This window comes from Emys orbicularis, chromosome 22 (assembly GCF_028017835.1).
Source record: "Emys orbicularis isolate rEmyOrb1 chromosome 22, rEmyOrb1.hap1, whole genome shotgun sequence".
NCBI lineage: Eukaryota > Metazoa > Chordata > Testudines > Emydidae > Emys > Emys orbicularis.
In genome coordinates, this window is record NC_088704.1 from 3,388,374 (window position 1) to 3,405,601 (window position 17,228).

Consider the following 17,228-nt stretch of genomic DNA (forward strand, 5'->3'; position numbering starts at 1 on the left):
AGTGATGAAAATCATCAGCCACTGTGGGAGGTGGTGGCATGATGGCTTCATCAGGTGAAAATGAAGAAAACGGGAGGACCGGATGTACCTCCTCATCCTGCTCTCCTTCCAGTTCCTCCTCCAGTGGTGGTATCTGTGCAGGCTGTGGTTCTGGAGCTCAAGAGATTGCTGAGGAGGAGATTGATGGAAGCCGGCGTGTTTGCAGCGGTGGGGGATTACCGAAACGTGCCCTATACAGGGCCCTGGGGTCCCAATATGTCTAATTAGGGGGAAAGGGAATATATGATTGCATCCATGGGGGCCCCTGAAAAGGCTGGGTGCCTGAACTGCGGCAGGGTAAGGCTGGTAAGTTGATGTCAATTGCCCTGATGTTGATGGGGCAAGAAAGTCTTGATAATCACCCTCGTCCTCCTGGACATCACTAAAGAAAGGAGGTGCTGTCCCTGTGGGAGAGCGTGAAGAGTGTCTTGATTGAGAAGTGGGTGAGACTTGGGACACCTCCTGTCTGAGGAGTGGAGAATTCGGAGTGTCAGATATAGTGAGGTCTGACCAGGGTCGGCTCCAGCTTTTTTGCTGCCCCAAGCAGCGGGAAAAAAAAGAAAAAAGAAAAAAAAGATTAAAACCCGATTGAGCTGCCGCCGAAGTGGCGCCAAAGAGGAAGACAGGGAGTGAAGGACCCACTGCCGAATTGCCACCGAACACTGAAGCGGATCCAACCCTGATTGTGACGGGTTGGATCACAGAAACCCCCTTGGGAGCTGCCACCCAATGTGCAAAGACTACCCCTGCTTCAGTTTTCCCTGCCAGCTCAGGATTCCAGCACCCTGTCTTGCTGAGCCAGACACTCCCGTCTGCTCTAACAAAGACTCAGGGTCTGAATCACTAGTCCCAAAGCTGCAAGTTTACCCGAAACCAGCTCACAGGAGTGTGCTTGTCTTTAGCACTCAGATGCCCAACTCCCAATGGGATCTAAACCCAGATAAATCCGTTTTACCCTGCATAAAGCTTATGCAGGGCAAACTCATAAATTGTTCGCCCTCTATAACACTGATAGAGAGATATGCACAGTTGTTTGCTCCCCCAGGTATTAATACATACTCTGAGTAAATTACTAAATAAAAAGTGATTTTATTAAATACAGACAGTAGGATCTAAGTGGTTCAAAGTAGTAACAGACAGAACAAAGTAAGTCACAAGCAAAATAAAATAAAATGCGCAAATCTATGCCTAATCAAACTAAATACAGATAATCTCACCCTCAGAGATGCTTCAGTAAGTTTTTCTCAGACTGGACACCTTCCAGGCCTGGGCACAATTCTTTCCCCTGGTACAGCTTTTGTTCCAGCTTAGGTGTTATCTAGGGGATTCTCCATGATGGCTTCTCTCTCTCTCTCTTCTCTTCCACCCCTTTATATATCTTTTGCATAAGGCGGGAACCCTTTGTTCCTCTGGGTTCCCACCCCCTCCCCTCACTGGAAAAGCACCAGGTTAAAGATGGATTCCAGTTCAGGTGACATGATCACATGTCACTGCAAGACTTCATTACTCACTTGCCAGCACACACATATACAGGGAGACTCACAGGTAAACAGCCATCTGCAGACAATGGGAGTCATCAAGATTCCAAACCATCATTAATGGCCCACACTTTACATAATTACAATAGGCCCTCAGAGTTACATTTTATATTTCTAGTTTTAGATACAAGAGTGGTACATTTCTACAAATAGGATGATCACACTCAGTAGATTATGAGCTTTGTAATGATACCTTACAAGAGACCTTTTGCACAAAGCATATCCCATTTGCATTATAGTCACTTATTATCAAATTTTTTATAAAACTATCCCAGTTACATTATATTCACTTATTATCATGTTTTTATAAAACCATGTAGACTGCACAACGTCACACTGATATTCTATGATTCTATGATTGCACTGCCGCCGAAGTGCCGCCGCCGACCCGGACGTACCGCCCCAACAACGCACGGACTCCCGCCCCTTTCTATTGGCCGCCCCAGGCACCTGCTTCCTTCGCTGGTGCCTGGAGTCGGCCCTGGGTCTGACAGCCGTGTGAATTCCTGTGGGTGATCTCTCCTCAGGGCCTGTGTTGAGCACGGTGCCGAGGTGTGAGTCAGCAGATGGCGCCAGAGAGCTTTTCGGAGCCATAGCCTTAGTAGGCGTTCTCAACCCTGTCAGGGCCAAGGGCTTCACTGGAGCCAGGTGTTTTGCTGGTGTCGGTGCTGATGGTGGTGCCAACGTTGTCCTTGGCACCAGAAACAGACCCAGAGCCGCCAAGGAGGCAAAGGGCTCGCTTTGGTCGCCCACAACAGGAGGTGGTGCTGATAGCTGCTGTTTCGCACGGGCACAGTCCTTAGACTTAGGCCTTGCAAACTTCCAGAGTGCGGTCGCCACTCGCTTCCCCACTGTCAATGCAGCTCTCATTCTGGGGTCCCTGTGCTGGTGGGCCGAGGCGAGCTCAGCACACAGATCCAGGAACGCGACCTTTTGCATCCAAAAGTTCTGCAGCCGCTGCTCGTCATCCAAACCTGCATTGCTATGTGACCCCACTACTCAGTGCTGGTTTCTCAGGCCCAGAAGTGCTGTTCCTCGGTCTGCAGCTTCTCTGTGAAGCCACCAGCAACCTTGAATTGTTTTTCACTGTGTCCCACAGTAAACTGTCCTCAAAGGAACTGTCATGTCCCTCATTGTCACTTCCTCCGGGTCTGCAAATACAGGACAATTGTGTGTCTGGGCTCCATGCTTCTGTTAGAGCAGGGATGGGCAAACTACGGCCCGCGGGCCAGATCCGGCCTGCGAGCTGTTTTAAGCTGGCCCATGAGCTCCCACTGGGGAACAGGGTCTGGAGCTTGCTCCGCTCCGACACTACAGCCGGGGCTCAGGCTGCATCATGCGGCTCCCAGAAGCCGCGGCATGGCCCCGCTCTGGCTCCTACGAGCTCCAATGGCCCCCTCTGGCACTCCAGTGGGAGCTGCAGGGGCGGTGCCTGCGGATGTGGCAGTGTGCAGAGTCTCCTGGTCGCACCTCCGCATAGGAGCCGGAGAAGGAACATGCCACCGCTTCCAGGAGCCGCTTGAGGTAAGCACCACTCGGAGTCTGCACCCCTGAGCCTCTCCCCATTCCCCAACCCTCTGCCCCAGCCCTGATCCCCCTCCCACTCTCCAAACCCCTCAATCCCAGCCTGGAGCCCCCTCCTGCACCGCAAACCTCTCATCCCCAGCCCCATCCCAGAGCCCACACCCCCAGCCAGAACCTGCACCCGTTCCTGCACCCCTGCCCTGATCCCCGTCCTGACCTCCGAACCCCTCGGTCCCAACCTAAAGCACCCTCCTACACACCAAACTCCTCATCCCCAGCCCCACCCCAGAGCCTGCACCCCCAACCAGAGCCCTCACCCCCTCCCGCACCCCAACCCCAATTTTGTGAGCATTCATGGCCTGCCATACAATTTCTATTCCCTGATGTGGCCCTCAGGCCAAAAAGTTTGACCACCCCTGTGTTAGAGATAACAGAGATGGAAAAGTGGTGTGTGGGTTTGTGGGATTTTTTTTTAAAGGCATGAAAATTATGGGATATGGATGGCATTATGGGATGGAGAAAATTGCATGCTGGGAACTTGACCTCTAGCTCCAAAAGATCCCTGAGTCATTTCTATCCCACAAACATTGCAAAAATTTTCCAGTGCAAGCAGCCAGGTATTCATGCACCCAAGTGACATATAAACTTCAGTGTCTGTATACCAACATAACTTCATAGAATCATAGAATATCAGGGTTGGAAGGGACCTCAGGAGGTCATCTAGTCCAACCCCCTGCTCAAAGAAGGACCAATCCCCAGACAGATTTTTGCCCCAGATCCCTAAATGGCCCCCTCAAGGATTAAACTCACAACCCTGGGGGGTAACAGGCTAATGCTCAAACCACTGAGCTATCCCTCCCCCTATCAACCACAGTTTGTAGTGTAGGCATGGCCTAAGGCACCTTTATATGCAGAATACAGAAAATAGTTCCAGGAAAAACTAGCAAAACTCCTTACAGCATTATTAAAGTAAGTTCCATGTGTGGTATATACAGAACCATGGGATGCTGTGGTGTGGTATTAAAGGTTTATCATGGATTTGGTGGGAAGTAATGCGTCCATGAATACCATCATGTATTCTCCACATATCCCATAGCAATGAGAGGTTCGTTTCCTCATTATCATTGAATTTAAAAAATAGTTGTGTCACAGACAGAGAATCTCCATTAAGATGACTCGCTGAGAGCAATATACCCCCAGAATTAGAATGGGGTGCAGAAAGACCATGACAATTATTATTATTAAAATGTTACATTAGGGACTGCATCTCCTGATTCTCAGTCATTTCGTGGCTTGTGGCAGAGGGTGCAGAGTCCCCACTGCTAGACTATGACTCTGCCTGTGGGAGAAGGATGTGACCTCAAATACCAAGGCATCATCTAGTCCGGATCAAAGTGGGGGGGAGAAAGAGGGACGGAGACTGGGGCAACAGAGGAGGTGAAGGACTTCACAGTCCTGCTGGTTGGGGATGGTAGAGTTGCAGATTTGAAAGGAGACTGGGAGGGGTGGGAGGAAATCAGGGCTGAGCTGGGACAGTGCCTTCCCATAAGGCATTTCCCCAGCACTGCTCTGTACAAGGCATGCTGTCTGGCAGTAATCCTGGTAACCTTTCCTCTCTCTGTGTCCAGATCACAAGCCCTTTAAACGCCTCCTCAAAGCTGTCTGCTTGAACATATTTGAAAGCTATAAATTGAGACATTTGAAGAGAAGAACAAGGACACAACATTCATCTCCACCACTGAAATACACTGTACTAAGAGCTTTTCAGAGGGACAGCATGGAGAAATGGTAGCATGTTTTGCTTGTTCATAGTATCGGGTACACATCTGTTTTATAGTTGTTAACCCTGTTTTGATCGTATTCTCATTTCCTACTCTGCTACATTGTTATACATTACCACCATCCATATAAAATCAAATCGGCTACAATAAACTAAAACTGGCATAAAGTGTAATTTTAATAAAAGCAAACAAATATACATAGAATGTTTCTAGACAGGTGATAGCAGGCAAAAGTATGACGTTCATAATGCCATCTAGTTGAAAAGATAAAGAGGTGAAGAAACTGGACCCTATTTTGTGTAGAAAAGTTTGGATTTAATCAATTTTAATAGACGATGAATAGCTTCTGATGCATCTTGGTTTGGCAGCTGTTTGGTTATTAGAAAAGCTTTCATCCCAAGTTCATGAGCCTGAAACGACATTTAAAAAAATATACAAAATAATTGCCATGAAATAGTTACACCGCCTTTTCTCACGAGGGTAGGAAAACTACAGACAGGATCTTAGGAATTGCCATACTGGGTAAGAGCCAAGGCTCTTCTAGTCCATTATCCTGTTTCAGAGAGCAGCCAGCACACAAGCTGCTTCGGAGAAAGCTGGAAGAAACCTCCTAGTGGGCAAGTATTGAATAACGTGCCCATAGGAGAAGTTTCTTCGCGATCCCATTGGTTAATGGATGGCTTATGCTATGAAGCAGGAGAGTTCATATCCCTTCTAAAATCAGAGGGCCAAACTTTCTGCTGAGGTAAACTGGGACATCTACATCAACTTCAATAGAGCTGAGCTGCTTTTCATCAGTGGACAATGTAGTTTATATATTATTACGTATTAACATTATTAATCCCATCCAATATAGCTGTAGATGTTCTCATTATCTTTATCAGTGTCCAATCTTTGATTTCTGCAGAAATCTTGGCCTCAATGCTATCATAGGGCAATGAGTTCCATAGGCTAATTTTGCATTGTGTAAAAAAACATTTCCTTTTCTAAGCTTTAAACGTGTGGCCTTTCAATTTCGTTGAGTTGAGTGTGCCTTTGTTTCATCGAGTCGTAAATGTTAAGGCCAGAAAACCGACAGATCTAGTCTGACCTTCTACATAACACAGCCCAGAGTATTTCACCCCTGCACTGAGCCCAATAACTTGTGTTTGGCCAAAGTAGCTTCCAGAAAGGCCTCCCGTCTTGATCTGAAGACATCAAGCAAGATGGAGAATCCACCATTTCCTCTGACAGTTTGTTCCAATGGTTAATCTCCCTCACTGTTAAAAAATTGTGCCTTATATCTAATTTGAATGTGTGACTTTAATTGCCAGCTATTGCTTCTTGTTCTGCCTTTCTCTGCTAGACCGAAGAGCCCAGCAGTACCTGATATTTTCTCCCCGTGAAGGTATTTATACAGTAATCAAGTCACTTGTTTATCTATACTGACTGAGCTCTTTAAAGGCATTTATTTCTCAAATAACTTCTGTGGCTCTTTTCTGCACTCGCTCCACTTTTTCAACAACCTTTTAAAGATCTGAGATATCAGAACTGTACCCAGTATTCCAATATTGGGCTCAGGAATGCTGTATGCAGAGGTGAACCCTACTACTACTACTACTACTACATCCAAAGATTGCATTGACCCTTTTTGCCACAGCATTGCACTGGGACCTCATATTGATTTGTTTGTCCACTATGACCCCTAAGTCCTTTTCAGAGTCACTGCTTTCTAAGATACAGTCCCCTATTCTGTACGTGTAGCCTACATTCTTTGTAACCAGTTGCATGACCTCACATTTGGCAGTATTAAAACATTTTGTTGTTTGAATGGGCCCAGCTCACCAAGATTGTTCTGTATGACTGCCATGTCCTCATCGTTTACCACTCCATCAATCTGTGCCATAATCACATATTATGATTCCCCAAATTCAACGACTTTTCTGGATCTATCAGTTAGTCAGTTCTCAATCCATTTAACATTTACTTCATTTATACTGTATCATGCACATTTTTTAATCAAAATGTCATGCAGTGCTAATTCAAACATCTTAAAAAGTCTTTGTTCTTGTATTTACGTTCTCTATTTGTTATTTTGCATAACTCTACCATCTGGCTTCCTCTCCAAACTAAACATTCACAGTTGTTTCCATCTCCGTTCATAAGGAAGTCTTACCCATCTCTAATTTTCAACTTGTGCAACCTTAACTCTGCCCCCTTGGTTGTAAATATTCTGATACAGTCTTGAATAACAGGATCACATACTGTTATTGTGACATGACCTCATCCTGATGCACAAATGACACCAACCTTATCAGTAATACACCCCAGCCTCACTCATGCACAAAAGCCAAGACTTTTACAAGTGATTGTTGATTTTGGATGCCAAACTTGAGTCAAATTAAAGGGGTCTGGTTTTCAGATAGGCATTGCTCAGCACTTTCCAAAAATCAATCCCCTTTAAAATATCGATGCCCAAAAATAGAGGCACCTTGACACATTTGAAAATATTAACCCTTTGCTCTCAAATACACTAGTGCAAATTCAAAATTGACTTCAGCGGACTGAATGAATCCACATTTACACCATGATAACTGCAAAAACAATGGCCCAAAATCAGGCACTCATATGTAGAACCCTTGTCTCATTCACTGCACAACATCCAACCTGTATCCTGAATGACCAAAAGTAGTATGTAATCATGCAATTAAGACTGTACTGTAATGCATCTGCACAAAGGCACAGAGTCTAAACTGTATAAGGAACTTTAACTTGCCATTACCTGACTTTTGAGTACTTTGCTTTGTAACTTTAACATTAACATCGTATTTTTAAATTTAATTTCCTAGGTATTTAAAATTAATAAATAAATACACCTCTACCTCGATATAACGCTGTTCTCGGGAGCCAAAAAATCTTACTGCGTTATAGGTGAAACCGCGTTATATTGAACTTGCTTTGATCCACCGGAATGCGCAGCCCCGCCCCCCCGGAGCACTACTTTACCGCGTTATATCTGAATTCATGTTTTATCGGGTCACGTTATATCGAGGTAGCGGTGTACTGGAATGTGGCTATATTTGCTAGAAAGCAGTAGAATACTGTTTTCCATGAATTATGCATTCTCCGAGGCATTTAATTAAAAACAAAAACAATCACGCGGTCGAACTTGCCTTTGGTAAATCCAAGATCAAGTAATGAAGCATTGCAAGAGCGTGTACAACGTTGGCAGTTTTAGCAGGTTGTTGCTTTGGTGCCTGTTCTTTGATATCTAATATTGTGTTCAGTACTTGACTTGCTTCGGCTTGCTGAGCTTCATCTACATTGAGAATGAAACATTTACGATGGATGGATAGCATACAAGAGAACGTTCTACTAAAACAAACTACCTATCTGTTCTATTTAGGCATTTATACCTCACATCACACTGATATCTGATTTCCATACAAATTCTAAATATTAAAATCTCTATCTTTTCACCCTCAAATTCAGCCTCTTCTCTGATGTGCGTCACAAGTCAATATCTAGATTATTCAGTCATTTAACTGCTGCATCATCAAGGATAGCAAGATGCTGCAATCTACCCTCTAATCTTTTTATTGTGCACTCCTCCACACGTTTGACTGTCTGCATCGCTGCCCCGCAGTCATGCTGCGAAGACTAGGCTACGTAAAATTTCTGCACTGTGGCAGTCACTCTTGCCATTCCAGTCAGCAGCCTGTTAAGCCTAGTTCACGATCTACATCCCAGGTTGCAAAGGGTAGGTGTAAATTAGAGCTTCTGAAATTCGTCTGCATGTCTGTCTCACTATCCCAAAGTTGCTGCCACTCTATAAGAACATAACTGTCACCCTGATGTGCTGTTGTACCAATATTGGCACTGGGCCGGCACCACTGGACATGAATGCGTGAACGGCCACTGCAAAAGGATTTTGACCAAGTTAGTTGTGGCAAGTCAGCAGGAACTGCAGGTGCAGGGGTTTTCTTCTGTAAGTGGGCCGATCTTTTTATAGGACGTCTGTGTTGCTTATTGATACTTACTGGAATCATTGTCAGTCTTGTGTGCAGGAGGCTGTTTTCAATCTATCGTAGCCCCCCAGGCAGTTTTAAGGGTAATGACATTGGGTCAAAGTTTTGAGGGAACTATATGACCCAACACACATAAATTAGATGTTAATGTGTGGCTAAGGCAACCGCTAACAATACAGGTGGCTGTATTCAGCTCTGAATCAACGAGATGTATATGCCAACTTCTGCCCCAAACCGCAGCACAATATTCTGCTAGAGCAAATACCAGCACCAGGACTGAGGTTCATAAAACATCTGCCTCTGCTCCCCAGGAGGCTCCTGCTAGCTTCTGGATCAAGGTAGTGCAGGAGGTGATCTCTTTCTTTAAGTGTTCTAGATAGATTCATAGATTCTAGGACTGGAAGGGACCTCGAGAGGTCATCGAGTCCAGTCCTCTGCCCGCATGGCAGGACCAAATACTGTCTAGACCATCCCTGATAGACATTTATCTAACCTACTCTTAAATATCTCCAGAGATGGAGATTCCACAACCTCCCTAGGCAATTTATTCGTGTTTAACCACCCTGACAGTTAGGAACTTTTTCCTAATGTCCAACCTAGACCTCCCTTGCTGCAGTTTAAGCCCATTGCTTCTTGTTCTATCCTTAGAGGCTAAGGTGAACAAGTTTTATCCCTCCTCCTTATGACACCCTTTTAGATACCTGAAAACTGCTATCATGTCCCCTCTCAGTCTTCTCTTTTCCAAACTAAACAAACCCAATTCTTTCAGCCTTCCTTCATAGGTCATGTTCTCAAGACCTTTAATCATTCTTGTTGCTCTTCTCTGGACCCCGGGAACCTGTATGTTAGACTATGGTCCAGTTTGACTCCTAAATAAGTGACAACTGGCTGAAAGGGAGTGGAAAATCATCAGCACGGACTGTAAGGGGTTGATTGGCCAGACAATTGTTCAAAAGGAAAGTTGCAGCCACCATATTAGACTCACTTAAAGTCTCCACTAACAATGGTAAATGGCCAGCGCATTCATGTCTTGGCTGAGTGATCCTTCGATACCATGTAGATGGTTACCCACATCAGCAAGACAGATGTCATCTGCATATACATACTTATTGATCTTAGCTGTTGATAAGTCGTAAGTAGATATGTTGAAAAGGAAAGAAGGTAGAATGGAACCTTGTGGGAGTCTGTTACAGAGATGCCTAAGCCAACTGACTGTTTCCAGTTTGGATGGTGAAGCTCCGATTCGTTATCATTTCCATGATGAACCACACCATGGGCTTACAGGGAATAGTCTGCAACAACCTGACAGCCCCACATGCCAGACATGGTCACATGCAGCTGACAGGTCAACTATAACGGCACCAACTTTTTAAAAAGCATTTTCGATGTCTGGTGTTAGGCGAATGACTTGATCTTGGGTACATCATCCTGATCTGAAACCAGCCTGAACAAAGGGTAATTGTGGTTCGATAACCTCGCTGATGTGCATCAGAATCAGTATCTTTATAAGTGTGTATCTGAGAGAGATGGGTTGATAGCTCTAGGGATCTCCCAGTGGTTTTCCTCATTTCAGAATTGCTACAACCTTTGCTCTGGGCCAGATTTTTGGGATGCAGTTGTCTTGGAAAACATCGGATGAGGAACTAAAGCTGCCAGCTTTTGGCTTTCAGGCCTTGGTGAAGTAGGAACTTGATATGGATATAAATTATAATCTAGGCCTGGAGCCTTTCCTGTTTTCATAAGCATAATGACCTGGTCAAGCTCTTTGTCTGAAAAAGGAGCCATCAGGTTTGAATCCACACTAGGAGCCTGTCATCTCTCTGTAACCTCAGTTTTGATCACACAGATGAAAGATTTATTCAGATTGTGTGCACGGTCATTAGCTACTAGCTAGAATGCAACAGCATTTGCAGTGACTGAAAACTCGTTTTTGCTGAGACTGAAATCTCCAAAAAGTCTTTTTATGGTCTGCCAGGCTTTCCGGCTAAAATGAATTAAGTCCATCTTTGTGCCTGTCTCTCTCCGTCGATTGTGCCTGGTTTGATCCAGCAGTTGAATTAGTTACTTGCTTCTATTAAAGGCCTCCTGTTCATTACCGGCAGAGTACACTTCCTGACCAAGCTAACTGCCTCTGATGACCACTGTTGGTGATAGCCTCCAGGGATCTTCTTCTTAGCAGCTGCCTGAACTAATTTGCAGAAAATTTGGTAGGAGTCATTTATATTGGCTCGACATTACAAGTCCAATTCAGCCAGCTCACTAATAGATGTCTCTAGTTCTGCTTGAAAGACCTCCTACCAGGCATTCCGAAAATACCACTCGGCCTTCTGTAGGCTGTTTGTTACTGATCTCCACAGGCCTGGGGTGATCAAGGATGGCCAAGGCTAAGCCTTTGGAAAAGCTTCAAGCATCTTCCACTCTACGACCACTGGCAGCACTTGTCTGGAAGATGAAAAGATGATGTTGAGTGAAGAGACTGTTGCCCATCTGCTATGTGAAACATGGAGGTTTGGTTTGGGTTTTACAGGAGTGGTAGGTCAGTGACTGAGGCCCACTCCATTAGACTCTCTCTCTCTCTCTCTCTGTTGTCAGGATATCCCCAATTGACATGGCAAGAACTGAAGTTGCCACAATAGATGATTGTGGTGGAACACTGGTGACGGAGTGCGTCTCCTGAAGCAAGATGACATGTGCCTTCAAGGTGTGTAAAATGCAGCACCTTGAGAACTGGCCCTGGAATAGAGTTTGCGGTGCTGGCCCTGAAAGGGGCCCTGTTGGAGGATGGCTCTTTAGGGCTGATTGTCACTTAGAATGCAAACCTGTGCATTTTGTCTGCTTTCGTTTCACTTTTGCTATCCACAGGGGATACCATGAGAAGTCAATAGACATGTTTCAGCTTCTAAGAAGTTGCACTATAGAAGTGATTTATACTACTACACATCATTGTACTGTCTGTCCTGAAACAGCAAGTCTTACATTACTGTGATTATTGAAGCTGGCAACAGGCAGCAACTTCTTAGTGCAAGATTTATGCAATAGTTTATGATAAATGGAAGTAATGTCACACAAACATAGAGTGAAACATCATCCTGTCCTCTCTGATAATATTCACAGAATCATAGCCATTGGAGATGGAAAAGACAAGATAGGGCATCTACTCTGTCTTGTCTCCCAACAGTGCAGGACTGTTCCATATAAAGCAGTACATTTGCTAGCACTTCATTTATATAATGGGGCTTCCACAACCCCTGTTCTGAGACTATTATACAGATTAATATATGCTACTTCCAGAACATACTTGTTCATAGGGTTCTACTGGTTAAGGAGATAAGGGGCCATACACATACCTCAACAGGCTGAAACTTCACTTTAGTGGGTTTCAACTTAAATAAGAAAAATGTAAATAACTGAAAATGTTTCAATGGAAACTAATTTCTGAAAGATAGTGGCATCAGAATCTCAATTCTTAAAGCTAATGGCTCAAAGAGACCCCACCGGATTTGGTCTATAGAAATGTCAGACTCCCAAGACTCATACAAAAGTAAACAGTGGACAGGACTGGAGAACATTCTATGGCTCCTTCCCTTCAAACTATTCTGTGTTCTATGAATAATAATAATAATAATACTAATAATACTGAAAACTGGATTTACTCAGAGGTTCTTCACTGATTTCCTCTTCTTCAGACAATATATTAATTTCTGCTGGAGACGTGAGAGTTTGTGATTGGACTCGAATCAGTCTACTGAAATGGGCATGCCAGATATCAGTTACCTATTGAGAAGGAAAGAGAATTAACATACAAAATTATATTATTACACAATATTTTAAAAGGGCATGCGTTTTGCCCTTTCCTTTTGCTCATTTTCCAGTACATTGCTCAGTACAGTCTTAAATGATTCAAGTGACTGGGCCACCACCGATTATTCCATGTTCTACCAGCTCTCATCATGATGAATTTTTTTTCAAATGTTCAGTTTAAACTTTGCTCAGTTCAATTCTATTCTCCTAAGCCCATCTTCCCTGGCCAAGGCGCTCATTAGACCCATCTTCCCTAGCTGTGGGACTGTTTAACCACAATGCAAATGTATTAGTAGCAAAATTGTTTTTTATAGCAGGGTTTGGCTGAGCTATATAGACAGGTGGGGAACGAAGAGTGTTAACTCCATGTTTAAAATAATGTTTGAGGCTAGGTGATCTCAAGAATATATTTTAAATACAGGATTAACATGATTTGGCCCCATAAACCGGTAAAATTGTTAGCAGTTTGCTTTGCTTTGACTGTTTGAACCATTTTTAAAGCCAGTTCTAAAGCCAATGAAGGCTGGAACAATCTAAATGATTCTTGTCCTTGATGTCTATGGTAAAGCTGTGAAAAAATTCACTAAGAAGCCTGCACCATCTCATAATCCGCTGGAGTTTGTTAACACTACAACTGCACTCCTGCAAGGAAGTAGGCTTGCAGGATCCAGTCCTAGGGAACAGGCAGCATCTGTCACCCAGCAAGTTACCAGTACAACCACCCTCAATGTTGCTCTAAAGCTTGGGTTATAAAATGTCTTCACTGAGTTTCATTTTTACCATTTAATAAAGTAGGTTACTGTACTGAACAAAATGTGGGATACGATTCTGGGATCACAACTGCATAGATTCTCAATGCAAGATATACTGACTCAACATATTAAACTGTACATTTTAAAATGTATTTAAATTATAAAAGTGAATAATAACCTTACTCCTTAAGAAAAATTACTGCAAATTCAAATATAAATGTTTAAAAGGTCTATGTTTACATCTTTTTTTAAATCTGATTTTTTTTAAATTGATCTTTCTCTATCCTGGTTGTAACTCAGAGAAATATTTGAATAAGAAGTAGCTTACTTTCATGCTAATAATAATGTCTTGTTTTAAGTCCTGACTCAGCAGAGCACTGAAGCATGTACATAACTTTAGCACGTGAGCAGTCCCATTAGCTGCAATGGGACACAAAGTTAAACACATATTAAAAGTGTTTGCAAGATTGGGGCCTAAAGTGGCACTTTCACACTTGGCCCAGGGTCATTATAACATTAAGGGGAGTCGGTAACACACAAACATTGAGAATAACCTCAAGAGAACTTGTAAATATCAGATACATTTACTGGTGCTACTAACCTCAGTGTATAGTGAGTCTGCAATGTCCATTTTGTTCTGACGAAAGAACACATTAGCCATGTGGAAATAACCTCCAGATGTACTAATGTCATGTGTTCCAAATGCACAACTGGCAAAGTAAATCTGAAATATATATTAAAATATAATCATATAAACTTAATATTCACATCAAAATAAGTTTGGGGATAGGTTTATTAACTTGAAGATTAGCAATATTTTATTTATTTCTTCTATTTTCCACCCAATATTAGATGCAAAATTAATTATATTTAATTCCAAGTTTAAAATGTTGCACCAAAACCATGCAGATTCTCCCTTTTCCCACAAAGGACTGAAAACCTCCCTCATGTCCCTAGCTAGGAATACTCCTGGTCCAGAGGCATAGAGATGGCAAAGTTGGCTCCTAAGCATCCCTGAACAGGGGCTGAGCGGAGACATCGCCACAGCATGCTGCACTCTAGCTATCTTCAACTGCTATTTGGTTCTTAAGGAACTCTAGCCAGATGGCAAGGATTAGAGCAGCCCCTAGGCAGCTTTAGCATGCACCAGGAACAGGCAGAGAATAGAGGGCCATTACTGACTCCCTGACAGGTCCCCAGGTTGGGGAGGCCCAATGGAAACTGGATACAGCAGAGACTCTCCCCCATTACGCTTACAGACTAAATATACATGGCTGCAGTTTATAACTGCCAGGACCTGATTTTAGTCACCTCATGTCCTCATTGACAACCGTGCAAAGTGGGTGTGAAATGTTATCAAATGAGGATAGTAATGGACCCGTGTAAATGACAACACTGCACACACACAAGGTATAACACAGTGGTAAATCTGAGTCAATATCCCTGAAATTAATAAGAACAAAACTATTGGATGGAGCGAAAGAAAGGTTACTTAGTAACTATAGTTGTTAGAGGGCTTTCTCTTCACCCTCTCCCCTGGTTCTTGTCACGCAGACAGAAAGCAAAAGACCAGAAGTCTGAAATGCAGGCAATGCGATGTTTATTGGGGTTAGTTTCCAGCAAGCATGTATACCGTAACTCTGATGCCACAGAGCCTTGTTTCCCAGTGTCCCATCTCCCCCCTCCTCTGTAGGCATAATTATACCTGAAATGCACACCCAGAGTGCCACCCCTTATAACTTATGGTCATGTTCCGTTTTGGGGGGGGGGTCGTGAGTCTGGGGTCTTCATCCCACCCCTTTTGTACCCCATGGGAGGGGTAAGGAGTGAGGTTTGCTACAGTCAGGAGCAGGCATTTCTTTGATCTTTTAGTGTTTTACCTTCCCCCCAATCTCCCCTTACCCCTCCCAACTGGTTGCTTGACCTTGCCTTGAGATAGGAGTTGAGGCAGTCTTCAAGTGTGCGCTCATATATTATACTCCCACCATGCCCAGTAACACTTCAACTGCTATTATCTGTTCCCATTATACTAACAAACCCATCTGGCTTGGGCAAAAGCAACATACACAGTGTCTTTGTCCTTTGTTTACACATATTAGTAAGAATTTATGTGCATTATAAAATAAAACAGGCAGGCAAAACACAAAATACTATCTCAGGCAAAAATACAGACCTGAATCCTACATTGGCACTAGTACTCCTAACAATAATCACTCGACTGGACTGACACCACTGATCCTCATTCATGGGAGCAGCTAAGTGATAACCCATGCAAAGCAGTGGCCATTAGGGCTGTGTGCATTCTCCCTTGCACCACTGAAAGTTTGGACCAGAGACTGTGGACTTGATACATCTTCCATTAAAGCCTATGGAGAGTCTTTAGAAGGAAGTGGATCAGGTCCTGTATAAGAGCAGCAGCCCTGACCTTGTTCCAGTTACTTTCTATTGAATCAGAATCCCCTCAGTATACTCGGAAGGAACAAGGCAGGTGGGTGAGGGCAGATCTGTACTGACAATCACTCAAGGAAATACAGTTATTAGGAAAGTAACCTTTCTCCTAGTATTGACCGCAAAGCCCACACTTGGGAGATTAAATAGCAGCAACATCTCCTCCTAAGTGGGGTATCTGAGAACAGTTAACGTTTGCAGGACTACTCTCCCAAAGGATCATGTGTCAAAAAATTTATGGGGAAAATATTATGGAAGCAGTTGTTTAAATAGTGCAATAAATAGTGTAACTTGTCTAACAAAAATGATCAAGAAATAAGATCAATGCAAGTATAAAATTGACTATTTGTTTAATGATAGGCAACTACAAAAGGTTGCAGTAGGAATGTATATCTCAACTGAACAGAAAGGCGGATGAGTGTTATTTAATAATACTATAAAAAAGCATAGGGAATACACAATTCACAGAAATAAGAGTAATTACTAGAACACAACTTTGGATAAGTTCTGATGTGTTGTCTGTTGTATCTATCTAGCACAGGTTTTTCAAAGGTGATTCTTAGCATGGTATCTAAAATCTGTACTAGAATCTAAGTGTCTGTTGGGGTTTCCTAACAATTTCTACATTGACTATGTACAATTATTAGGAATTTTTCTTCTACTTCTGTATTTTATTCTACGTACATCAGTAGCCAGGTGGAATAAAGACTCTTCAAAATTTCCTTTAGCAGCATAGAGGAGACCCAGGTTACGATGCAATTTAGACTGAATGCCATTACTGCAGTCAGAAGTTTTGAGGACAATCCATTGAGCTTGTGAGAGGTATTCCTCTGCCTGGGTAAGATGGCCAAGACCTGAAATTATATTTCAAGGAAAAAGAGGACAAATGTTGTCAGCAATTTTTTAGAAGCTTAGCGAATATAGCTCTTTGTGCCATTCAAACAGTTGGACTAGGATGCCGCGACTACACAGCCACGTTAAAGCACTGCCGCAGCAGCGCTTTAACGTTGCTAGTGAAGACCTGCCCATAGGCATGAATGTCACCCAACCGTCTGAGTCTGAATGGGTCATTAAAAAGGACTGGCCGAGGCCAACCCCATATCAATGGAGTATGGAGAAGACAATCACCAGGACACTGACATCTACCAATCAGTGACTGAAAGGGAGATGGATTTCCCTACCTCTCAGCAGGGAAGCAAAGCAAAGATCCCAGCTCAAGAACAAAGGACTGGAAAGGAGTGAGGTGGGAGATAAGAGCTGGCTGCCGGAAGGAGTTGGGGGGCTCTCATCTGAGAACTGAGCAAGAAGGTCAGACAGAGAGAGCCTGAATATGGAGTT

The 17,228-nt window shown here is 43.5% G+C and overlaps 1 protein-coding gene across 1 annotated transcript in view; it reads right to left on the bottom strand.

Annotated features, from left to right (window-relative positions):
- Nucleotides 1–5,172: 5,172 nt before the first annotated feature.
- ZMYND12 (zinc finger MYND-type containing 12) overlaps nucleotides 5,173–17,228 on the bottom strand; it is a 30,245-nt gene continuing 18,189 nt past the window's right edge. The window contains exons 4-8 of the mRNA XM_065421428.1: nucleotides 16,575–16,744; nucleotides 14,044–14,166; nucleotides 12,543–12,663; nucleotides 8,035–8,180; nucleotides 5,173–5,292 (exon numbers count right to left, since the gene is read on the bottom strand). Of these exons, the coding sequence (XP_065277500.1) occupies nucleotides 5,173–5,292; nucleotides 8,035–8,180; nucleotides 12,543–12,663; nucleotides 14,044–14,166; nucleotides 16,575–16,744 (680 nt within the window). The remainder of the gene's footprint in view (nucleotides 5,293–8,034; nucleotides 8,181–12,542; nucleotides 12,664–14,043; nucleotides 14,167–16,574; nucleotides 16,745–17,228) is intronic.